This window comes from Petaurus breviceps, unplaced genomic scaffold, assembly GCF_028583685.1.
Source record: "Petaurus breviceps papuanus isolate PSGF00001 unplaced genomic scaffold, PetGlider_PUasm1.0 90903, whole genome shotgun sequence".
Taxonomy (NCBI): domain Eukaryota; kingdom Metazoa; phylum Chordata; class Mammalia; order Diprotodontia; family Petauridae; genus Petaurus; species Petaurus breviceps.
In genome coordinates this window covers 4,417,590-4,444,718 of record NW_027187376.1, presented here as the reverse complement: position 1 = coordinate 4,444,718, position 27,129 = coordinate 4,417,590, and the positions used below count along the sequence as shown (strand labels likewise).

Below are 27,129 nucleotides of genomic sequence, written 5' to 3'. Positions count from 1 at the left end.
ACACACACACACACACACACACACACACACACACACACACACACACATTGAAGAAACTGTGCATGCTATACATAAATTCTCTTCATACATAAGAAATGATCTGTTCCATAAACTTTGTGTAACAAATATGGATATATGGTGACATATATTACTGTGTACTCTGTAGATGGTTATACACACACATTTTTGTATTGTCTCTAAACATTCAGAATATTCTACTGATTTATGACTCTCTAAACTGATTGATTAGTTTGCAAAAAGCATTATATTTACATAGAAGCCTATTATTATTATTATATATATAATCCCAATCCTACAAATGTAAATGTTTAATAATATTATTACTTTTATATAATCCTATTATTATTAATGTTTAAAGAACCATCAACATAGTGCTTATAGACTTCAGATTAAAATCATTACCTAAGGTCACTCAATCAATCAACAGCCAGTAATATAGCCAGGACCTAAAAATAGGTTTCTTGATTCCTTATCTAGTGCTATTATACAAATGACTATCTTTCTTTAAAATGATTTATTTTGGGGGATCTTGGTGTTGAGACTTCAAAGGGCAAAGATCCATGTAACCTTAGCTTTATTAGCTTCTGGGGTTAAAGTGTTTCTATCATTGCAAGTGTCCACCTGGCTGATGCTAGAATACCTGACCACTGCTTTAACAAGATTAGATTTTGTTGCTTCTCAGTATTGTATTATAGCATTTCTCTTGCATGTGGTTTAACACATCAAACCTCTTGAAACAAATCAAACCTTTGCCTCTAAGGTTACCTTACATCTACTCTTTACAGAGCAAATTGTTGGCATGTTTTTTCTCTCCCATTAAAATGTAAATTCCAGGGGCAGCTAGGTGGTACAGTGAATAGACACTGGCCCTGGAGTCAGGAGGATCTGGGTTCAGATCTGGCCTCAGATGCTTAACACAAAAACTAGCCATGTGACCTTGGGCAAGTCACTTAACCCCAATTGCCCTCCAAAAAGAAAAAAAATGTAAATTCCTTGAGGGGAAGGGTCTTTCTTTGTAATCTTAGCACATGCATTGCACTTAATATTTATTAAGAGTCTGTTGATTGAGTGAAATTGGAAAGAAATGTTGCTTTACTTTAGAAAAGGCACTTACCCAAAGAAAGACGTCTGGTCATAGGTACCATAAAGAGAGGGAGAAAGCTGTATCTCAGGATACACGGTGCCGACATTTCTCAGGGTACCAAGACCCATGGCTGTCGTTACGAAGACCACTGGGAGGATAATTTGAGCTATGAGGCCTTTCCAGTTTCGGCGAGTGTGGTGGAACCTCTTAATGAGAATAGCCATGATCTTCTTCAGCAAAAGCCCCACTCCATCTAGCCTCTCTGCTCTTGTCAAGACTTTGTCTATTTGAGAGAAACAGACATGATCTGTTGGTCAAATCAGGAAATACATCTTCCAAGAGCATGTATGAAAACTGTAGAAGATGCAGACAAACTCCAAGCCATCAAGTATGTATGAACTATTTTTTATATCACATTAGCATTTTCAGCATTAATGTGAAAACCGCATGGGCAGACCCTCGTAGCATTGCCCTGATCAATCTTGTTTTACAATAAAATTGTTAACACATTATAACCAAACTCTACAGTGATGCCATTTAGCTGAATGCACTCTCATTACATTTTGACCTCGCTCCATAGTTATGACATTGCTCCTATTAACTTCCCCCCATAATGCTGTTTCTCTTAATGTCATGCTTCTCTAAAACCAATTAATAACATTGGCAGGTTATCCCTGGTCGTCCCCAAAGACTGAGATAATTTTATGTGGGCTCAACGTGTACTAGGCCAAATGGGAAGAGAGTTCATAAATGCTAAAAGGAAGCTGGAGCATGAGCCCAATTTAGGAAAAGAGTTCATGAACAGTAAGAGGAAACTAGCCCTGGAACCTACTCTAGGAACATCCTAAAATTCTTGAAGTATGGAATCATCTTCCCTGTTGAGAGTCAACCAACTTCTAGGTCTGAATACATGGTGAAGTGTAGTCAGTCACACTTAACACCAACTAATAGGAAAAACTAAAATTTTTCTTTCTACAAGGAACCATGCCAACTATGTAATCACTCTCCTTTCTCTAGAGTTGTGAAACATGTTCACAGTGTTCAAAGCTCAATCCTGACTCTACTGTGAGAAGCAGAAAAAGAAGAACTCATCAGTTCAAATTTCTACAGGTGCTGAGAACATTCCCATGGCTGCTAACAGTGAAGAACAGCTGTGGAAACCATAAAATATTATTTCCTCAGTAGAGTCCTTTCTAACTAATAATTTCTATACCTCCTCCCAAAATAGGTTCAAATATGACATTCTCTCAAAAACTTGCAGTAAGGCACTTAACATGTGATAAGATGACAATGCAGTGGATATTTTTAATTTTACATCATGAATTATGCCACGCAGAAATCATGATCTTCATTTAGCTGATAAGGGAAATACAAAGCTGTGTAATTTAAAATGGGTTCCAATTAAACAGAGTGAATGAGTTTAAAATGCAAACTCCTATCTCCTCAAAAGGGAATAGTATAAGGTGCTGAATATTTTAAGTTAATTAGTATGCTTTTCTGTTCCTTGAGAAATTACATGTGGATGACTTACAGGTGTATCAAATAGGGTAAATGTGCTTTCTAGAAGATAATGTCAATGAAGGAAACATTTTGACTGAAGAATAGTTCTGAACTGTGAAACAAAGGCAGAGGCAAATATATAACATTGACTTTCTCAAGCAGACAGTCATTTGCTAATCAAAGTATTCAATTCCATTGACTCTACATCTATTATCCCAAAAAAAGATTATAAATGAGTAATATGGCAAGGGCCAAATGAGACTGAAGTTGTAGAAGTGTATAAAAATTAGGGATTATCTTTTAAAAGTTTCCTAGTAAGACAAATAGTTAATTAAAAGTTTTGCTCCCAGGAATGTTTCCTAATCTCAGCAAATTTTGTCCCTTTTTTTCCACAATCCTACATTATTCTAATGCATTCATTATTTTTTAAATTCATTTTATACTTACTTCCAAAATAGCCCCAATGCTGAAATTCTTTATGCAAAACAACAAACTAATTCCTAGACGTGCTTTCAGTAAAGAACCTAAGACTATAGAAATTACAGACTTTTAGAGAATTGGAAGGGCAATAAAGACATGTAAATATAATAGATCTAGCTTCCTATAATTCTCACTGAAGCTACTTCCTCTGGGAATTCATTTCCCTTTCTCCAGCATAAGAACTCGCCTTTAGAACTATTACACATATTCTTTTTCTTTTTTGTCTTTTTGGAGGGGGGAAGGCAGGGCAATTGGGGTTAAGTGACTTGCCCAAGGTCACACAGCTAATAAGTGTTAAGTGTCTAAGGCTGGATTTGAACTCAGGTCCTCCTGACTCCAGGGTCAGTGCTCTATTCACTGCATCACCTAGATGACCCCCTTCTTTACTCATATTTCTAAAAAGCTTAAAGGGTTTTTCTCTCTTCTTCATATTTTTTTCTTTTTCCCCATTTAATAGTATTTTATTTTTCCCAAATACATGTAAAAATAATTTTCAACATTCATTTTTGTGAGATTTTGAATTCCAAATTTTTCTCCTTCCCTCCCTCTCCAAGTCAGCAAGCAATCTGATTGTACATGTACAATCATGTTAAACATATTTCCACCTTAACCACATTGTGAAAGAAGAATAAGAACAAAAGGGAAATATAAGAAAGAAAAAGTACAAACAAAAAAAGTGAAAATAGAGGGGTTGGCTAGGTGGTGCAGTGAATATAGCACTGGCCCTGGAGTCAAGAGGACCTGAGTTCAAATCCAGCCTCAGACACTTGGCACAAAAAAACTAGCCACGTGGCTTTGGGCAAGTCACTTAACCCCAATTGCCCTCCAAAAAGCAAAAAAAAAAAAAAAGTGAAAATAGCATGCTTTGATCTGTATTCAGACTCTGTAGTTCTTTCTCTGAATATGGATAGCATTTTTCTACCGTGCGTCTTTTGGAGTTGTCTTGGATCATTATATTGTTGAGAAGAGCTGATTTTCGCACAGTGTTACTGTTACTTTGAATGATGTTCTCCTGGTTCTGCTCACTTCACTCAGCATCAGTTCATGTAAGCCTTTCCGGTGTTTTTTTTTTTTAATCTGTCTGCTCATTTTTTCCTATGTCACAACAGTATTCCATCACAATCATATACCACAACTTGTTCAGCCATTCCCCAATTGATGGGCATCCCCTCATGTTCCAATTCTTTGCCACCACAAAAAGAGCTGCTATAAACTTTTTTGTACATATGGGTCCTTTTCCCTTTTTTGATGATCTCCTTGGGATATAGACCTAGTTGTGGCACTGCTGGATTAAAGGGTATTCACAGTTGCATAAGCCTTTGGGCATAGTTCCAAACTGAAGAGCTTAAAGGTTTACATAGCACTTTCCTCTTGTCAGACAAGTCTCATAACCCCTGTTTTATAATTGAGGGAACTGAGGCTCAGAGAACCTCATGGGTGACTTACCTATGTTCACACAACTATTTTGTCAGTACTAGAACATGAACCTAGGCCCTGGACTCCAAGAGGAGTGAGCTTTTTAATACATAATGCTTCTTTCTATACCAGGAGCTCTTAACCTGGCGTCTGTGAATTTGTTTTAAATATTTGGATAATTACTTCAATGATGACAGGAGCTAACTTTTATATAATGCTTCAAAGTTTGCAAAAACCTTTTCAAAAATTATCTCATTTTACCCTCACAACAACCTTGGAAGGTAGGTACTATTATTATTCCAATTTTACAGATGAGAAAACTGAGGCAGGAAAAGTTTAAGTCACTTGTCCAGGGTCACATAGCTTGTCTGAGGCAGGATTTGAACTCAGGTCTTCCTGACTCTAGGTCTAGTGTTCCAATGACTGCCATTTAGCTGCCTCGGTGGTTTCAATATATTGATTTCCTTTATAATGCTATATATTTTATTTTAGCACTTTAAAATATTCTAAGATGAAATTTATAGGCTTCAACAGATTCCCCAAAGTCTAGGGATCCTTGCTCTATACTAATAAGGAAGATCTGTTAACGTTATCTTCTCATAGGGCTTTTGAAAAATTTACTTCTAATAGGGTTAAACAATGGTGAAAGAAAGGATTTTAAAAATAATTTGTAATTAGCCATAGCAAAATAATGTCTACAAGTCTCTTTTAGTAACATATTAAGAATGTGTCTCCAGATTTTCCCACTCATTTCATTTACTGAACTCGAGCAAAGCCAAATTAAATATGTACCGTCTCTTTCAGTGGTGATACTGCTGCTGCTCATAGAAAGATCATCAGGGGTCATCATTCCATTGACTTTAGTAACTCCAATTTTCTTTGTTGCGAATTGTTCTGTGCTCATCTCTCCATCTTTCTGTGTGTCTTTAGTCAGTTTCAAAAACACCTACAAAACAATCCAAATTACTTCATAAATGCAATAGCGGGTATTTCTTTTCTCAGGAGATATGATTTTGACTTTGCATGAGTCCTACATGTGTTGAAACAGATGTTTTCCATTTTCTTAAAGGCAACATTTTTATTTCAGGAATGAAAAAATATGCTTCCTGGTCACGTCAATATGTTTATTCTCTCAGGTGACTTTTACTTGAAGAAGAACCTGAAAAACTATTTCTTAGGACTGAATGGTTTTATGAAACATAACTTTAAGTGGTTCTTTTTGTTTTTTTCCTCCTTAAAGAAATTTTCCTTTATGTTTCTTGAAGTTTATGCTAGCTTTCACTAATAAGTGGATGTAAGCTCATACCTCTTCCACAGTTGTGTCAGAAATCCCATAGCAGCCAATGTTAAGGTCACTCATGCCACTGTCCAGAGCTCTTAGGAGAGAAAGATAGGCTCCTGAAACTTTGGTGTTGAATGGCGGTAGCACATAGACAAGTTCTCCACCAATATCCTCCTTGAGATAAGCTTCAGGAAGGTGTGATTGGATCATGGCGGTAACTGCCAATGTGTTACATATTTTACTTGAGTGTAGATTTGGACTCTGGAACAGACAGAATAGTTGCAGGAATATTATATATACATATATATACATTTACATATATAATATATAATTATAAGGATAAACATATCTATATTCAACATTGCATAAAAGGACCCTAAATCAACAAGAATTAGATTTCAACATATTGCCGTCTTTCTTTAGAATATAATTTTCAATTAATTTAGAAAAAAAATTGTACAATTTTTGTGGCCTATTAATAATAATAATTAATAATAATAATAGCTGGCATACACGCCGGGCCTCTGCTAGGCACTCCACAATTTTTATCTCATTCTACCCTCACAACAACCTTGAGAGGCAGGAGATTTTATCATACTCATTTTACAGTGGAGATATCTAACTGTTAGAAGTTTAGTAACTTACTCAGGGTCATATGACCAGGATGGGTCTGAGGTCAAATTTGCAGATACTCCATCCATGGTGCCACCTCACCACCCCACATTAATATTAGTGAAAGAGACATAATTAGCCTCAGATCACAAAAACACAAAGCCTTGGAAAATCTGATGTTATTTTACTGAACTAAAGCTCTACCTTTAGTCAACGTACAAATTTCAACATATTTTAAGACATTATAGGGATGGCATTGTAATTCCATTTCTCCTCTCTGCAATACTTTCCATGTCTTCATTTTTGTGGGTAGCAAATTAAAATTTTTTAAAATGATTTTTTAAAAAAATAAAATAAGTCTATAGTGTTGATCTTCAGATTTCCCTCTTTCTGACCTAAAAGCCTCTCTCTGGAATTATTACTTATAAGTTGGGGAACATTGAAGTGAGAACCTTATGGAAACCTCTCAGTCACTCCCTTGGGGCTATGACTCATTGGTTCTTCTAACATACTATGAGTTTTATCAATAAAGAATGAAAGCCCCAGTTTCATATTTTGAAATGAATTCGATTCAAACAACAACAAAAATTCATTTAAATTTCCCAGTTGAATTAGTGAAATTCCTTTTCTATTCTCATCAAATGACAGACCTTTTTCTTAGTGAGAATGAGATGGTAGCCATCACCAAAGACTTCCTTGAGGTAAAAGGGTGACCCACAGCACCTGAGGCCTCCGTGTTCCAAGAAAGCAATTCGGTCACTGAGCACTTCAGCTTCATCCAAGTGATGTGTAGAAAGAATGATTGTCCTTGCTAAAAAGCATACAAAGACAATATGTTATGGGAAGTGAAGAGTTAGGCATCTTCCAAGAGAGAGTCTAGTCAAGAATGTGTCAAAACAGGAATTTTGAAAGGGAAAAGGTAGATTTTTTTCTAAACAAAACCAATTGATTCTAAGTCCCTAAGAGGATTTAATCACTAAAAAAATAAAAATCTATAGAATTAATATACAGTTGAAAGAAATGAAGTGTTGATTATGATTTGTATCTCATAGACTTCTCTCTTATTCTATTTCACAAAACATAGGCAATGTGGGCATGGTCATACCTAGAAGCCTACCAATGTATCTATCTTAACTTTTGTTTTCTAAGCTCTGCTCTCCGTTATTACTATTTTCCACAATATGAAAATATTTTTAAGGCTTGTGAATATTCTTCCCTGATTAATTCCACTCCACTTTGATTACTTCACATCCTGTTAGCACTTATTTAGTCTGTTTTCAGTATATTTTCATTTGTGTATATTTTATATCTCTAATCGGATTCTAAGTTCATCTAGGGCAAGTGTCTTTGGTTTCATTTGCATGCCTCCAAAAGCCTAGTTAATAGTGGTCATTTAATAAATGTTGAGTAATTTTATCTGTAGCCTCAATTTTTTCATTCTAAACCATTGAGTATACTTGTTGCCAGAAAAAGGAAAAGTGTCTGGCAACAACAGCCTTCATTTAAAGGTATCATTTCTTCTGTTAGTTTTACCTCTGAAATAACAGGAGTTTCATACCTGTTTTATTCTTTGTGATGACTTCCCATATGCTTCGACGAGAACACGGGTCAACTCCAGTGGAAGGCTCATCTAAAATTACAACTCTTGATCCACCAATCAGAGCAATGGAAATGGACAATTTTCTCTTCATTCCTCCTGATAATGTTCCAACTCTCTTGTGCCGATGACTATACAGACCAGTGTCTTTTAAAGTCCTTCAAGAACAATGTAATATTTGAAAATAAGAATTTGGGGACTTTGGAAGAATATATGGAAGTTAGTATATCTACATATACAAATACACATGTATTTATAAATATATATACATACATAAAATAATATATAGTAAGAAATTATGAATATGAGGAATTCAGAGAAATGTGGGGAGATTTATAAGAACTGATGCACAGTAAAATAAGCAATCAGAAAAACAATATACAGAAAGACTAAAGGGATACAAGTGGAAAGATCACTAAGAATCTAGAGTAATTGAATAACCAATAATGATCCTAGAGAACAAATAATGAATTACAACTCCCTCCTCCAACAGAGAGATAGGGAGAGCACTAAGATAGAAAGCTATTTTTTTTTTAATTTTCAGATAAAGGCACCATATTGGTTATTGTTACTCAACCATTTTTCTTTGTTACAAGGAAGGATTTGATTTTGAGAGGAAGTGAAGGAGGCACTTTCAGAAAAAAACCACACATATTAATCTATATTTAAGGACACATTGAGTACTTAACTTTGGTTCACATTTGTAGTGCTTTAATTTGCAAATAACTTTCCTTATAGAAATCACATGGTGTTTGTGTTGTTACATATTATAACTCCCATGTAACAGATGATGAAACCAGATCTCAGAGAATTTAAGTTACTTGATCAAGGTCATAGAGCTAATAAGTAGGAAATCCAGGCTTAAAAATAAGGTCTCTTGACTACAGTCTTTTTTCACCTACCAGATACTGAGACTATGGATAAAGAGAGGAAATATGGCTTATGGTCTTTGCCCTCAATGTTCTTACAATCTAACTGCAATCATTTATCAATGATAGCTTCCATAAAACAGTACCTCATATAGAGCAACGTACATTGAAATGCTAAATCATGTGGTACAGACAATAACTGTGGTATGAATTTAGAGAAGGGAGAGAAAGGGAAGATTGATGAAAGCTGAATTGTTGAAGACAACTTTCTAGATAAGTTGACTTGATCTGGGCTTTGAAGGATAGAAAGAGTTGGATAGGTAGAATGGAAAGGAGAGGGTATTCCAGATGAGGGAGACAACATGAACCAAAGCAGAGCAGAAAATGGATATGGTGTACTCTTGGTGTAATGACAAGACTAGTTTAACTTGAGTGAAGGAAAAATTTGGGGAAGTAGTGGGAATAAGGGAATAGGAAAGATTTTGAAGACCTTGAGAACTAGGAAGAGGTGTTTTCACTTGGTACTCTATGAAAGTGGGAATTCTTGAAGATTTTGGAACAGAATGGCAGAAAGTAGTATTAATAAAAGATTGGACTATATAAGAATTAACTGTTTAGCATAGTGGATAAAATGGTGTATGCACAGTCAGGAAGACCTGAGTTTGAATCCTGTCTTAGACACTTATTAGCTGGTTGACCTTGGGCAAGTCACTTAACCTCTGTTTGCCTATTTTCTCATCTATAAAGTGAGTATAACAATAACACCAACTTCAGAGAGTTGTGTGGATTAAATGAGATAACATTTGTAAAGAAAGCACTCTGAAAACTTTAAAACAGTCTACAAATATTATCCACACAGTACCACAAAAGGGAAAAAATTAGGAAAAGGAAAAGGTTAGAAAGGAATATGGGAAACTTATTCAAGTCACTTCATTTCAGTTATTTTGATGTAGTACAGTTGATGTAGTATTGGAAAGCTTAGAAAAAAGGTAGCATTAGGAATGGAAAGGAAAGGATGGATACAAGACACATGTCAGTGTAAAAATTAGTAGAATTTAGTTATTGATGATCAAGGGAATGAAGGTAAAGGAGGAATTAAAGATGGCACCAAGCTGGGGAAATGGTGTTATCATTGACAAAAACAGGAAAGTGGGGGGAATTAGTTGGTTTTAGACATTTTGAATTTGAAATGAAAGCAAGACAATTCTTTTTTTTTTTTTTTTTTAAGCAATCAGGGTTAAGTAACTTGCTCAAGGTCACACAGCCAGTTATTTCTGGGTGTGGTGCTGAGTGCCTGAGCCCGGGATTCGATCTCCAGGTCGTCCCAACACTGGAGCCGGTACTCTTACTCGCTGAGCCACCTGGCCGCCCCTAAGCAATTGGGGTTAAGTAACTTGCTCAAGGTTACACGGCCAGGTGTTTCCGGGTGTGGTGCTAAGTGTCCGAGCCCGGGATTCGATCTCCAGGTCATTCTGACACTGGAGCCGGTGCTCTTACTCGCTGTGCTACCTGGCCGCCCCGCAAGACAATTCTGACTCTAAATCCAGAGCTCTTTCCACTGTAAAATGTGACCTTTGACTTTCCCTTCTTGGTTTCCCTCACTGGATCATCTTCTTCTTTTTTTTTGCCCTAACTTTGCGAACTTTCCTTGAGGTCACTCTATCACACTCTGTTCTTTTCTCTGCATTTTATAGGTCTCATTCATTGATGACTTTAACGATCAACTCTATGCTGACCACTGACAAATGACACTGAAAATGTCTCCTGTCCTGTCTTCTTACCCTAACTTCAACCTTGCACTTCTAAACTTCCCACTGAACATTTCAAGTTCAGTTCAGAGAATATATCTAGCAATGGCCAGCACAGAGCTGATACTCAAAGCCAGTGCTGGAAGACAGCTACAAAGAATCTAGAGAGATGAGAAAAAGGTGAAAGACTGAACTTATTGAGCCTGGAAAGGTCAGTTAGGCCAGTAAAAGAATTAGGACAATCCAGGGAATGAAAACAGAAACCGGAGAAGTTATATAGTGCACTGGGTCTGAAATAAGGAGGCTTTGGATCTAATTCTGCCTCTTGCTATCTGCATGGCCTTCAGCTAGTTTTTTAACCTCTGTGGGCTCCACTTGCCTCATCTGTAAAATGAGAGGATTGGACTTTCTATGGCAGTTTCTGAGAGACTAATTCTTCATGAAAGTAACTGACATATGGTTTGCGAAGTGGCTTATCTTTCTTCTGTATATAGAACAATCCTTCCATCTCTCTCTACATCTGTGAACCTAGCATCTCTAGGCAGTGAGATGGTACAGTGGATAGAATTATGGACCTAGATTAGGAAGACCTGAGTTTAAATCCAGATGCAGACATTGTGTGACCTTAGGCAAGTCACTTAACCTCTCTTTGCCTCAGTTTCCTCAACTGTGAAATGGGGATAAAAACAGCACCTACCTCACAGGGTTTTTATAAGGATCAAATGAGATAATATTTGTAAAGTGCTTAACATAGTGCCTGAAACATAGTAGGTGATATATATTATCATCGTCATTTAGGTAGAAAAGCAGAATGGCTTTAATGTCGCAAAAGCCAAGGAAGGAGAGTGATCTGATATAACCCCTCCCTGATGAGGAAACCCAAACAGAGAAAAAGATTTGTAAAAATATGGCAGCATAGAAAGGATTAAAAATAGTTTAATGAGAAAAAAAACCTTCCTATAAAACATTTTGTCAACACGGGAGATGTGGTTTGCTGTGTGCTACATATTCCATACCTTTTTACTTCCTCATGTAGTTGCTTTTTGTTCCAGTGAGGAACCTTGATGGAGCCATAGAGAAGAAGGTGTTCCTTGGTTGTGAGATAACTGAATAAGACATCGTGCTGCATGCAGACGCCCATGTTCTTCCGGATGAGATCCAGGTCAGTTCTGGTGTCCTTTCCATAGACAAATATTGTGCCCGTTGTGGCACCAAATAACCCAGTCAGCATGGAGCTGGAAATGAATAAGAAGAGGAATTAGGCATGAACCAAGTGACTGAACTCAACTTATTTTGCTAAACTAGCCACATCTGTTTGTAAATTATATTTGAGCACACCACCTACAGAAGAGTAAATGGGAAAGACATGCCTACAAAAGGAAGCATGAGGAAATATTGAAATGGATATGTGGTCTTATCTACTTGGGAGTTTCCTTCCAGGGCACAGATCAGAGTCAGTGTGGTGTTACATGTCTGTAGTCCCTAAAGCCAGGGAGGTTAACATTAGGGGATCTCATGAGCTCAGGAGCCTGCAAGAAATTCTAGAGGTTATGGTGATTCTCTTGGGAGTAGAGGTCTAGTAGATGACCTAAAGAGGGGAAAATGAGTCCAAATTGTTTTAGGCTTGAATGTCAAACAGAGAAGCACTGGGTCCCTGTATTGCTCCTTCATTTTCAGTCTAAGAGAGTTAGAGAGTTGAGATTTAGTCATTTCAGTTTTATCCAACTCTTTATAACCCTATTTGGAGTTTTCTTGATAAAGGTACTAGAGTAGTTTACCATTTCCTTCTCCAGGTCATTTTACAGATGAGGAAACTGAGGCAAATAGGGTTAAGTGACATGCTCAGGGTCACACAGCTAGTAAGTTTCTGAAGCCATATTTGAACTCATGAGGATGGTTTTTCCTGACTTCAGGCCTGACACTTTATCCACTGTATTACATAGCTGTACAGAGATAGGGAGACCCAGTTTTTTTTTTTTAAGAAATAGGGAGATCCAATCTTTAAAAAAAAAACCACCAAAACAAAACACAAGGGAGAGAATAATCTATCCATGCCTGTGTGTCCTGTGTAATTCTTGTCCATGTACGTATTCCCACAATGTCAAAAATCTTACTCATCAACTACATGTGATATAGCATATTGGAGGTAAGTCACTAGAATTTAGAAACAAACTGTCAAGTTAACAGAAAGTGGAGAATGTGATTCTGCCTCACATGAGCAATTATTAGGTAAGATTGGAGGAGAGAAGGGATAACCTGTGCACCCTTACCTCCTGCCCTATTGGGATTCTGCCTTCTAATCAACAACTGGATATACTGCATAGTATTACACTTATTCATAGCAACAATAGTTCAAGAATCAAGGTGAGCATAAACAGATTTTCCCTTATTGCTTCAGGCTATGGTAGATGGGTCCATGGCAGTTTCCAAGAGATTAATTCCTCATGAAGGTGGGTGATATATGGTCCATGAAGTGGCTCATCTTTCTTCTATATATAGAGTAGGGAATGACTAGTGTCTTTCTGTATTTGAAGGTGAGGACGTGTTAAGGTGAGCATGTGTTAAGTAACGTGCTGCAGGCTCCCTTGATAAAAATATGCCCTTCAAAAGAAACTTACATGGTGGTGGTTTTCCCAGCTCCATTAGGTCCCAGCAATGAAGTGATATGCCCTTCATAAAAATTCAAATTGAGATTATCCACCGCAACTTTGGAGCCATACATCTTGGTGAGGCCATGGAGAGCAACTCCAACTGTGAGATCTTTTGGTTCAGGCTCCAGATTAGAAGGAAAGATGTAGTCAGGACCTGGATAAGCCAGAGAAAAACCATCAGTATACAAAACTGATTTACTTTTCTAATATCACGGAAATACAACTGCAAGTTTTAAATTATATTTGAAAAAATATTTGTCAGCAGATAACTATTTGAATCATTTCTGTTATAGCCTTTGGCCTTTTCATCTAGTTTAAAAGTGAATAAGAAAAGAGCCCAGCCACCCATACCATTCTAGAAGCTTTATATCCTTCTTATCTGTTTGAAGAAATGTGTCCTTGAATACTGCATGGAAATAATGATTTCTCATTTATTCAATAGTTCTCAAATATGAGAAGGGCTGTTCTTTGCTAGGGAAGACAAAAGTGGATTTTTTTATTAACCAAAAAAAGAGGTTGATCTCAATGTGTGATATAAACAAATGCAAGGATTGCCATAAAGTAACATGGTAGATTTTATGGGTGGCCTATGGAATCCATCTCATTACTCTACAGTCAAGCCATGCATGTGTACTGGAAGACAATCTGTGTATTATAATTAATAATAATAAATTCACCATTAAGACTATGCTCCTTTATATAGTACTGTATAGTTTATAATGCCCTCTCCTCAAAACAACCCTGTGGTAATAGATGAGCTGACCATTGGTATACAACTAGTAAATGATAGAGGTAGCTGTCAAAATAAGATGGACTCCACTGGAAAAGTTTGGTGTGCTTTCTCTTCCAATTTGCAGCTTAATGTATACATGCCATCCTTCCTCTGTGCAGGTGTCAGTAGGACTGGAACCTTGAATTAGTTTTCTAATCAAGCAGTTATGAAGTGCCTACTGTATACTACGTGCTGGTGATAGAGGCAAATATGAAAAAAGTTTGTCCTTGAGGGACTTAAATTCTATCAGAGGAAGACAATTTCTATGCATAATAAGTAAGGTGGGTGAAACTAAATTATTCACACTTCTTTTTTTTCAATTTTGATCCTCTTTGACCAAAGATGGTTGGCTGGAATCAGGGAGGAAGTCTATATAAGCACCTTGTGAGCAGGGATTATTTTATCCTTTGCATTTGTAGCCTCAGTAATTAGCACAATGCCTGGTATATATTGGGTGCTTAATAAATGCTTATTGATCAAAGAAAATAAGCTTTTCTCTCTGATCCAGAAGTGATTATAGAATCTTACCCTGATTATCATCATATGCTAATTATCTGAGTTAATGAGTCTAGTCCAAGTCATGACTCAATCTCCATAAGGGTCCACATACATATGTGTAGGTATAACCATCCATGACCAACAGGATGATAATTTTATAGTTTGGAGAAATGTAATGAAAGGCATCAGTCATATGATCCCTCTTTGGATCATCTGTCTAATAAAACGTTTGATGAACTCACTTGTCTTAGTGCCAGAGATGTTGGTAGTCTGCATCATAATATTGGTGAAGAGAAAGCCATCGCTTTTTTCATGCTTTACCTCTGCGCATCCAAAGCGCTCCTTCCAATAGGAAGGAAGAACTGGGAAATACCATGGTGAGGCCACACCGTAAGTCCCTAGAATAAAAATAAAGAGTGACGGTCATTAACTATTAACGAGAAGCATCCAGAAACGAACAAAGAAATGTTACATACTGACTGTGTGACCTTGGACAAGTCATATAACTTTTCAACACTCTAGGCACAAACCAGAGGAGAGAACTGTGGGGGCTAGGGGAGAGTAGTATAGCATAAAAGTCACTTTCAAAGAAGATAGAACATTCAGACCCTCGAGGAAAGCTGAGATGACTAAAGTCAAATCCCAAAATGGAGGGGAAGTTGCTTTGGGACCCAGATAGGAAAAAAAATCCTTTCTTGTTGGTAATTTGGGGGGATTAAGTGGTCATTTCCAAGGTGATGGTCAGTTGGTCAGAGAGGTATTCCAAGGATAACTAAACTGAGGGTAATTGAGGAAGCCTTAGGCAGATCCTCTCCAACTCCCCTCCTACCCCCAACCCAACTGAGGGAGAAGGAGACTCTGGAGGACTGTGGCATATTAGCCCTGGATGGCTAATCCATGCCAATATGACTAGAACTGAGTTAACAGTGAAGCCAAGCCTAGGCAAGAAGACATTGGGTGGAGAAAAGGTAGGAAGGAAGCAAAGCAGCTTATAAAAGCTGTTGAGAACCGAGACACGTATATTAATGACTTGTATAACTTGTACTATTTCCCCTCTTTTTAACTATTACTAAAACTGTGCCCCACTCTCTCCACTCTCACCCATCCCACTAAATGATCTTCTGTAATGCTTCTTGGTAAAGCCTATTAAAACACTAAGAATGTGGCGTATTATTAGTGGGCCAGGTAAGAGTGGGTGGAGGTCAGGGGGCAGAAGAGTACACTGTGACCTTTTCTCTAGAGATGCTGGGGTTTAGGGAATCTCAGAAATAAGAAAGGGTAAGTAGTGTTTGGTACAATATGCTTTCTTGGACTAACCTCAATTTTTAACCTAGAATTTGTGAACTTAAAAAAAATAGCTATTTCAATATAATAGGCTTCCTTTGTTGTTTTATGTGTTTTCTTTTATGAATTTAAAAACATGATTCTGAGAAGAGGCTCACAGCCTTTCCGAGAGGTCTATGACACATATAAAGGTTAAGACCTCTTGCTCTAGCTGGTATGAAAGGAAGGCATATCCTTGAGGTGTCTGTTCACATATTAACCGATATTCATGGAAACCACCAAGTAAAAGGGAAGAATGCTAAAAAGGAATAAATATTATGACATTGCTTTGCAAAGTCTCTTCTCTTGAAACTACACAATAAACTGACATTTATGGAGTGCTTTTGGAAATCACTTATACACATATTATCTCATCTGAGCATATTCTATCAGTTGAGTGAGGAAGGCTCTATTGATAATATCACTCCCATTTTACAGACAAGGAAATGGAGGCTCAGAGAGGAAAAGTGACTTTACTGAGGCATACAACTAATGAGTAAGTATCAGAGGCAGGATTTAAACCCAAGTCTACCATTCAAACCATACACAGACGTAATATCAACACTAATCACCTGCTATGTTTCTAAATGTGGATAAATAAGAAAATTACTAAATGTCATTACAGATATATATCACCTTACACCCCTGTTGAAATAAGGACCCTAAGTCATCCTGTTCTATAAAAGGTCTTATATATTTAGTTTGCAGAATTAGCATAATCAGAAATCTCCTCAAACCATTCAAATCATCTCATTCCTGGGATATGGAAGACCTGAATTGATTTGATTTTTTTCCATGTTCCTTGAGACTCTCCAATTAGGAAATACCATGGGAATAATAGGCTAAAATATGATTTCTCCTTAGAATGGTTTTTAATTTTAGAAATGACATTTAGCAGGCATTTTCTACCCGATATAGTATCACTTACACTTGAAAGGCAGGATGTCATAGTGGACAGAGTGTGACTTAGAATCAGGAAGTTTTTGCTTCTGACAAATACTAGCTAGCTATATGACCCCATACGAGATGCTTAACCATGCCCAGCAATACTCTGAGACTATAAATTATAGAATGTATATGGTTGATTTGCATGGATAGAGAAAATTTCCTCATGGGGAACTGCCTACAGCAATGAAATCCCAGGCCTAAACTTCCCCCACCCCTCCATACATACATATATAGTCACATACACAAACACATATGCATGGACATGTATGTATGTGTGCATGTAAATATGCACATATAAGCACATGCACACATATCTGAAAACCTGCCTCTTCCACCAGTCATGTAAATATTTGAAAAATACCCAGAACAGATGTATACAGACTACCTTAAAACACGAATGTATCAGTGACATCATGGATGTGGGTGTGCTTGCTAGTGATCACTGTTCCAGCCCATCTCAGATAATGCGTTATAAACATTATATTCTGTGTAATCACAACATCAGACTATTTCTCACCTGGAAAAACATTCCTCACATACCACGCAATAAGGAAGTAAATGATAGAATCTACAAGAATTAGGCAACACAACCAGCCAAATGACATGGTGTCATCATGGACGGGAGAACTGTACATATTTTCCCACTGAAGACCTACAAAATAAAGACAGATATTTTTCAGTGAAACATATCATGGCTGTGAAAGATGAAAATCCAATTTTAAAGAAAGTGAACTTACCAATACCCTGTTCCTCATATTGGGCAATGTACTGACTGGCATAACTGAATGCTGTTGGGGACAGGAGGCTCTGTGAAAAAATAAATAGCAGTGATATTTCATATTGTCATTGTGTATTTTACCCAGAGGGACCTTAAAATACTTAAAAGTTAGACAATGGTATAAAGAAAACTGATACTCTCTAGGTATACTTGGTAATATGGAAATATCCCCTTAAAAAGGAAACTACTATTACTTCTACTACAAAGTTCCTTAAACTATGTACCTCAGCACATATAGGAAACACCCCTACTCTTTTTAGCATAGATGTCCCTCTAAGTTATACTAGGTACCATGACTACAGGCATATTTCATATTTAGGCTACAGGGCCTGTAAGGAATTGGACTATTCATGAAATGGTCATCTAATGTTACACAGCATTAATACTATTCTTCTTAAGGATGTTGATATTCATTACCATAAATTAAATGCAATTTATCATTGAGACATTGGAAAGGGTAAGAAAAGATGATTAAATAGTTTTTGAAGCTCTCTTCAAAATTGTCTTCTCAAACTCATCTGCCAAATTGGGCACACAACTAGATAAAAATGTAGGACAAACTTGGACACTGAGTTTGGTTTCCTGCCACCTCAGCTTTAAATTTAGGGAAGTAAACTTTTAGTTGAAGTGTCTAGGAACAAAAATGATCCACTTGTCACACCCTAGCAATTTTCACAATAGACTCACCATGAATGTCTTGACTAAAAAGCTCAATTCACTCTCAACTGTAATTAGAACAATGAAGGGGAAAAAGGCAATGATGTAGATAAGGCTTCCAATCAGGGCAGCGATATTGGTGTTGTTGAAGAAGACGCTGATGAGGTAGCTCATGGCAATAACAGAGAAGCTATAGTCCGAAAAATACAGGAACAAGATGAACCCATTCGTTTTGGGGAGGATATTCCCAAACTTGAGGATACTAATGAGAATGATGATAGTAACCAGCAGGAATCCAATGCTTTCCAAGAGCCAGGCAAAAAAATGGCTGCAAGAGTTCACACCCATCATTTTCATGTACTGGAAGGAAGAAAGAAAAGGGGTAGCCAATTTTTAAACTGTTCAACACAAAGCTACTATTAAACCACTTCAAATGCTCTTGGTGAATACGAATTAATCTCTTAGTCTCCATGATTGTTTATCTATGCATTTCACTAATTTATGTGAATATCATGTTAACTTTATTTGGGTATACTGTCAACATTAGACCTTAACTGCCTTAGATTACATTCTTCAGGGACATGGTCTGTAATCAATTGTTTAGGTGATAGTTACATAATTTGAATTAATTCTATCCCATGGTTTGGATGTAAATAGAACCATGGAATGTTAGAGCTAGAAGGGGTCTTAACATTATATTTTCTGGTTTTTAGTTTTGCTTTTTGGAGGGCAATTGGGGTTAAGTGACTTGCCCAAGGTCACGTGGCTAGTTTTTGTGTTAGGTGTCTGAGGCCGAATTTGAACTCAGGTCCTCCTGACTGCAGGGCTGGTGCTCTATTCACGGCACCACCTAGCCGCCCTGACATTATATTTTCTAATCCCATCATTTTACAGATGGGGAAGCTGAGCCTGGAAAACAGAAATGATTTGACTGAGGGGACCCAGTCTTTGAGTGGTTAGATCTAGAACCAGGAGTTAAATCTGTTCAAATCTAGTCTTTTTACTAATTAAACTATTGATCTTGGATATCAATGCTATGTTATATATAATTTTATATCATAATTTATATAGAATTTTACAATATATTCATGTCAGCAATATACATGCCAGCATAAATAATTCAAAGAAACTGTGTTTTGTCTGTAGTTGACATTAGAATTGGTATTCATAAGATAGCTCCATTATTATACTAAATATTCATGAATGTAAAGTCTAATTTCAATAAAATCTGAAGAAATGGCATAGGATGTATTTTGAAGAATTAAAACATAAGAGTTTTATTAGGAACAGCATTCCTCTTTTCCCCAATTCCCCGTCCTTGAAATCTATTGATGGTCCAGGGTAAATCTGTAGCCCTTAGCTTCCAAAATAGCTTTTAACACCTAGAATGAATTCAGGTAGCTGGCTAGCCTCCAGACTTCCCTCTTCATTAATATCCTTTGATAATCTAATTTAATTCAATTAAACAACCATTGAGTACTGACTGTGTACAAGGAACTATGCTATGCGATTTAGTGATGACTTAGTGATCACCCCAAAGTCCAAAACATTTTTCATCCAGGGAGAAAAACAAATTCATCATGATCTGCCTCTCCATTATGTGCAATCTTTCATTGTAGGGTGTGTATATATGTGGGGGAAGTTGGGGGTGGGGGGGAGAAGGAAAGTAACTGGTCCTTTCTTTGGAATTTGTAATCATCTTCAAAATGTATTAGGTCTCTTGAGCTTAATAGGTTCTGTTCATTCTTTTCATTTATTTCACTCCCAAAACTCTCCCTTCCCACAACAACAACAAAAACCCCTCCCTAAGCTTTTATGAAATCCTTTTCTTTTGCAAAATCAAGATATTTCAAATGTTTTCTTTCTTCTCCCCTCCCCTTTTCAATTTTGCCAAGGGGGAAAATAACAGGGAACTCACTGGATCTTTTGGTCTACCACTGCAGTAGTGAATTTTTATTCTTTGCAACTTATCACATTTTGATAACACCGCTGCTCTTCTTGTTCCCATGGAAACAGATACCTGACTGCCAACAGCCTAAGCTGCAGGCTATAAGCTAATCATCCTTGGGTAAAAAAAAAAAAAATAACAAAACAATAACACAACTTGGGACTTTCCTCTTAACTTTGCTCTCATCCTCACCCTCTTTTTCCAAGGTCTTGTGACACAATACAATGGAAATCCAACCTTAGTCTCTATAGGAAGGAAAACCTGAAACAAGGCTTCCTGATTTAAAGGGACAGTTTGAGGTTACAAGACATCTACCAAGTACAATGTCTCTGGAAGTAGAATGTTGCTTTGGAAGAGCCTTACAAGCATTCTAGGGCTCTATCACTAGGAGAAAACTTTGAGATTATCTTGTCCAATCTTGTCATTTTATAAATGAGGAAACTGAGGCCCAAGAGAATAGTAGGTATCAGGATTTGAATTGAAAGTTGACAACAAATTCAGGGCACTTTCCGTTTTGGTGCAGTAAGTACCCATAATCTTACCCTGCCACCCTCACCCCATTTATGAAGACTGACTGGGGTTAAGGTTGATCACAAGTCAATGATTTACATGCAGAGATACTTTAGGTAAACCTTTTCTTTATTTATTTCCCATTGTTTGTATTTTTGTAGCTTTACTGAGACTACTTCAGTAAGCAAAATAGAGACTAAGACAAATAAGATTATCACTTCAAACCTCATATGCAGCATCTAATGGAGTGGGCCACTATTAAAGAACCTTTCCCCAATATCCCAAAATCCAGCCTGGAAAAGAGAGCAGGATTTTAGTATTAATGATGAGGTACAGGCTCTGGGAACCCCCTTGAGCTCTCCTTGAATCTTCCCTCCTAAGGCATTTGCCTGAGGCCATAAGCCTTTCGTTGTGGCTCGGCCCAAACCTTAGTTACTCACTCTGTTATCCAGCTAGCCTCCACCCTAGACCCTCCCAAAATATGTATACCCAAATCAACTGTTACACCCTCGAACTGGCCTAGACCACCATTGTCTGTGGTCTCCAGGTAGCCTCCAGCAACTTCCCACCCTTAGTCACTCATTACTGGAGTCTGACCTCATTGACTTCTCCTGTAGACCCTCCCCAAACTCCTCCTGTAGACCACCCCTAGATTCTTTCCACAACCTTTCTGTATTAGACCCCATCTTGCCTCCATGAGAGGAGGAAGGCCATAGAATTTTCTAGCACAGACTTGCTCTGTGTCAGATGATTCTCGCATGCTTGTCCAATACAAGCCTTACAGATACTGAGCCTCTTTAAATGTCTTCCCAATATGGTGAACTTTTAATAAACTTTGCTTGTCTTTGGCTGAGAGAAGACTTGAGTCGAATGTATTCGGCAGGAGCTGGCATGTTGGTATTTTGGGGTCTCGAGCACCCCTAACCCTATACCTCATCATTTTATGGTGACCCTCTTCATTAAGACAAATTATTAGGATGAACATCTTTGTTTCTAATCTCATTTACAGAGAAACTGTGTTAATTTCTAATGATCTAAGAGACCCAAAGGGTAATTTAAATTCCTTACTAATTCAATTCACTTCATCAAATGTTTTGAGTTCCTACTAGGCATGAGATACTGCATGACTCTTACAGGGCAGATAATAAATGTGGGGATATATGAAGCCTGACTTGGATTTAACAAAAGGGCATTTCATTTTTTTGGACAATCATGATTCAATTTTTCAGCTCAGAACTAATATTGAAACATACCTTCCTCCTCTTAGCAGAGAGGTGATAGATAGACTATAGGTAAAGACCAATATGTGTGTTTGTAGTTGTGTGTTTGTGTGTGTATATTACTTATCTCTACTTTGTTACATGTAAGGTCCCTATGTGGGGGAGCACAGTTTGGAGAGGGAGATACATCCTGTGGGAATTGGCAGGCATAGAAAGAAAAATATCAATAAAACATTAAAAATATTAATCATGATAGGTCAGAAGTTTTGTGTTTTGTGATGAGGAGTTAAGATGATTGTTTAATTTCGCATGTAACTATGTCAAAATGTTATCATAACTGATTTGAACGTATATGCCTAGGAATATAGATAGTTAGAAATTTCTGAAATGATTCACTTACTAAATGTCTACTACATAAACATGAAATTAATAGAAATTCTCAATTATTCACCACCAGGAAACAGAAAAAAGTTTCCTTTTAGAACTAACATTTGATAGTTGTTGATGAGTCAACATATTTCACTAAGTTGGGTATAAAATCTCTAGTCTATTATCAGAATCATGAACTAGAGATGACTTTCTTTATGAACACATTGTATGGTTTTGTTTTTTTTCTTGACAGTTGCCATTTTAGTGTGACCCTTTTATAGATCTGGAAATCTCCTTATTTACTGACTCGTAAGAAGATTTGGCAAACCTGAAGAATAGACTCAGACCCACTTAACTCTGGTTGGTAAGCTTTAAAGACTCAGGATCAGAGCATCATTTCCTAGACTTAGCAAAAGAGTAAGTCATGACCATAGGTCTTCACAAGAACACAGTTATTTTGGTGCTATGGATAGTTATTGGAAAATAGGTATGGGTAGTTATTTCTCCTCTCTATGAATCAATGCAACATCAGAATGGTAACAATGAATGCAGTAGTTGTCCGAAAAGGAGAGGGGAAATCACAGCAAATGTGCTTTATCTGCATATACTGCCAAAATGGCTACAATAAGAGGGAAGGACCCATCATCCTGGTGAAGGATGACTCACAAAGAAAGATGTTGGCTACATTTTTTTTTTTTTGTACAAGTCTTCTGCTCTGGGATCAGTTTCACAATCAGCCTTGTTTCCTGTCTTCTAAACCTGCCCCAAGTAATGATTGATTTGCTTTTCAAACTGAGGCTTGGTCTGTTGCTATCATTAGTGCTGTGCCCAATCAAAGGCAAGACAAGATAAAGAGATAGGCCAATCAGGATCATACAGATCCATAGCAATTACCATGGAAATTTTGAACTTGGGGATTAACAAGAATGCTAAGAGACTAATGGTGAAGGGGAGAATTTCTCATCAAATAAGGGAAAGGGAAAGTCAGAAAAGAGAAATGATCTTGATTATACTTTAATGATCTGTGATCTCATAGATAAGGATGCTCCCCTTGCCCCAAATTTAAATCCCAAGCTATCCAGTGTGATTTTTGCTTATTTCTTCTCATTAATTCATCATAGAAGTTTCTGTATGACTCTGAATCATGTTACACTGTGACTATAGTATGCATGAATATCACTTAGAGGGCAATGGAATGATGTATGATGGGTATGAGCATGATTGGCAACAAGTAACAAAAAAGAAACTATAAAGTTTTAGGTTAAAGGATGTCTTAAAAAAATAAATGATTTACTCATGTAATATGTGGGAATGAAGGACAGGCCAAATATTCTACTGATGCCAGAAAAGATCAAGGAAGGACCCAGCATGGTAGAATGATCCATTGTGGCAAATTTTGATTGTGTAAAGTTGAAAAGATTTTGCAAAAAATGAAATGAGCAAAACCAGGAGAACATGGCATACAGTAACTACCATACTGTAACAAAGATCAACTATGAAAGACTTAGGTACTCTGATTAATACAGTGATCAAGGACAGTTCCAAAAGATCCATGATAAAAAAATGCTGTCCACATCCAGAGAGAGAATTGATGAACTCTGAGTGCAGATTGAAGCATTCTTTTTTTCACTTTATTCTTTTTTTTTTTGCAACATGGCTAATATGGAAGTATGTTTTGCATGATTTCATATGTATAATCGATGTCATATTGGGGCACCATGGAGAGAACTTAGAACTCAAAATTTAAAAAAATGAATGTTAAAAATAAATGTTTAAAATACCAAAAAAAGAGATATTTTCATAAACAAAACAAATGTAGCTAGAAATTTTTAAAGGAACTGCAAAGCAAGTAGTAAATCATCAAGTGGTAAATTGCATCAAACTTCTCTGAAGGAAGTCTGATATTCAGAATATAAAGAATTGACATAAATATATGACAAAGAATAATTATTGCCCAAGAGATGTACAGTTAAAAGAAATGTATTTTCAAAATGTAAAAAAAAGAAACAATGCATTACTATATGAAAAAATACACCAAATCACAGTAAGAGAAATTTAATTTAAACGCCTCTGAAATTTTTCCTCACACCTATGAAACTGGCAAAGATGATACAAAAATAGAAATAGTTTTTGTTGGAGGAACTGTAGGAAGACAGGGATATCAATATATTGATGATAGAGCTATGAAGTGAGGCAACTGGTTTGGAAATCAATTTGTAATATGTAAGAAAAATCACTAAATTCTTCATATTCTTTGGCCTGGTGATCCTACAATGGCACATATAGGGTTCTATACTATGCAACCCCCCCCCCCTAAAAAAAAAGGCCAATGACAGAAAGAAAAATCCCATATATAATGTTTTCATAGCAAGGCTCTTTGTAGTGGTCCAGAATTAGAGACAAAAGGAGAACCTATCACTTGAAGAAATGGCTGAACAATATATACCATCTCAATGCCGGAATATGTGGTGTCAAAAGAATAAAGCAAGGAATTCAGAGAAAGATAAGACGTATGAAGAGACTGCAGGGAGAGGTTGAGACTGGAGAAAACAGAATGAAGAGGACAACAGAGATGATGACTGCAGTCATGTATGTGAGAAGTAACATTAATAGATATCAGAATTCAGATTGCACACGATGGGTAATGAATGCATCACAGCAATACTCTTTTTAGTAGCCCAGAATTAAAAACAAGAGGTTCAGGGGGCGGCCAGGTAGCACAGCGAGTAAGAGCACCGGCTCCAGTGTTGGAATGACCTGGAGATTGAATCCCGGGCTCAGACACTTAGCGCCTACCCAGAAATACCTGGCCGTGTAACCTCGAGCAAGTTACTTAACCCCGATTGCTTTAAAAAAAAAAAAAAAAGAGGTTCCAGAGATCTCAAGACGAAACTCTTTCTAGAGAGGCTATGGACTATAGATGCGTATCCTTTGCTTTTTGAGACAGTTGCTGGGTGAGTTTTATTTTGCTTATCTGTTTTTCTTTGTTATGAAAGAGGGTTTTAAGGAGGAAGGTTTTGTGGGAAATGATAGTTGTATAAAGAAGTATCCATAAAGTCTTTATTTTTATTATGCTCTGCTTTAGTTATGTTTTAAAGGGTTATAATGAGGAAAAGACACAAGCAGCAGGTTTTCTGCAAATGGAAAAAAAAACTCCTTGAAACTTGCTGACGGGTTTGCTTCTATAAAGAATCTGATCATGTGCTAATGTGTGTTCTAATTTCATTAGAAAGTCTGGTGAACTCAGTGGAACAGGATTCTTAGGAAAGGTCAGAGAATGAGGGACCAGCAGCTACATTAAGCAACTAACTTAATAATAATGTTATAACCTTATCCTGAATTGAGGGAAAAACCCAAGACTGGTTGGCAGAGATTCCTGGGAGTCTGGCTATTCATAAGTAGGACAACACTGTATATATGTAGCTATAGTCCAGAGATCTGGAAGCAAATGTTGGTAAATTATTCTGGGCCCCTGAAAAAACACTTTCAACTTAGTAGGTTGTGATTATTATTAAAAACTCCTTTGTCAGTAATTCTGGAATTGTTGGGTATTGAGGTCTATGCTACCAAAATGTACAAACACCAAAGGGAGGGTTGAGAGGAAGCAGCATTATTTGGAGAAGAGTGTTGGCTGGGGGAAGGGATATGAAGGTAAAGTCAGAGCCCTGGGTTTCAGTCCTGAGTCATATGAACTCAGGTAATTCACTCCATGTCTTGCTTTATTCACCCACAAAATAAGGCAGTTGAAATAATCTCCAGGTTGCCCTCAGGCTCAAAGTTACCTGAATTTATGGTACTTAAAATTATTAACTCAGCTATACAAGGAAATAAACCTATGAGACAATGTGCCAGTTCCATCTATCACACCAAGCTGAAAAATGTGATTGATTTTGCTTAGGGAGGATATTCATATTCTTTGAGGACTTGGGGAATGACAAATTAGAAATGACCTAGACTAGATCATGTGACCTTTGGGAGACTTCTTGAGTCTGGTGACAATGTGACATCAAAGTCCATCCAAGCATTATTTCTTGGAAAACATAGCAGTAGAAAAATCAAACATTGGGGCTTACAAAAACCTGATACAAGATTGCTTGCTTTGGGATTCTGTGTAATTCTGCAGTGCAGAGAAGCAAATTGCAGAGTAGAATGGTTGCAGCCACATTCCTTTCCTACCTTCAGTTTGCAAGTCATACTTTGCTCCTTTCTGTATTACCCAGATACACACAGAGACCATCCCCAGTATCATCAATTTTGAGTCTATACACTGGGGTAATGCAGGAAGGGTCATGCTTTCCTTACAAGAACGGGAGACTCTTTAGTTCTTGTAGAGAAAGCTGACCAATCACTCACATTCATAGGGAGGTCAGCCTGCAAAACCTATTCATGGTCATCGGGTCACTCTTGTAATTAATCCAGACCCTCTAGGCCTGGCTCTAATAACCTAGCATGCTTGAAATAATTCCTCTCTTTTCTTTACCCCCTTAGGAATACAAGAGTGCCCTCATTAATACAGATATGTTCACAGCACACTTGGCATTCTAATAGAATTTTAACATCAGACAACACTGAATAAAACTCTAAAATAATGTACTGTTTTCACCTTGACCACTCCCTTCCCAGCCCAGGATCCTGAAATCAAGAGTCCTTCATAATAGCAGCATCCCTCCCTGACCCTTGAGCCAGCCCACTGGCTCTTCTTCTGGCCTGATGCTTGGAACCATCATTAAGAGAGGCAACCATTGGGGAAAAGGGGCTGATACTCCTAAAACTAACACCACCAGTGGTTGACAAACTGCCAATGAAGGATAGGTGAGACCTAAAATAGCAGAAGCCCCTAGACCTG

The 27,129-nt window shown here is 37.2% G+C and overlaps 1 protein-coding gene across 1 annotated transcript in view; it reads right to left on the bottom strand.

The window, feature by feature from the left end:
• ABCA12 (ATP binding cassette subfamily A member 12) overlaps window positions 1-27,129 on the bottom strand; it is a 239,402-nt gene that overhangs the window by 48,924 nt on the left and 163,349 nt on the right. The window contains exons 24-34 of the mRNA XM_069075204.1: window positions 18,267-18,596; window positions 17,539-17,608; window positions 17,319-17,453; window positions 14,773-14,928; window positions 13,228-13,414; window positions 11,626-11,844; window positions 7,954-8,150; window positions 7,046-7,206; window positions 5,808-6,044; window positions 5,294-5,447; window positions 1,136-1,388 (exon numbers count right to left, since the gene is read on the bottom strand). Coding sequence (XP_068931305.1) covers window positions 1,136-1,388; window positions 5,294-5,447; window positions 5,808-6,044; window positions 7,046-7,206; window positions 7,954-8,150; window positions 11,626-11,844; window positions 13,228-13,414; window positions 14,773-14,928; window positions 17,319-17,453; window positions 17,539-17,608; window positions 18,267-18,596 — 2,099 coding nt within the window. The remainder of the gene's footprint in view (window positions 1-1,135; window positions 1,389-5,293; window positions 5,448-5,807; window positions 6,045-7,045; window positions 7,207-7,953; window positions 8,151-11,625; window positions 11,845-13,227; window positions 13,415-14,772; window positions 14,929-17,318; window positions 17,454-17,538; window positions 17,609-18,266; window positions 18,597-27,129) is intronic.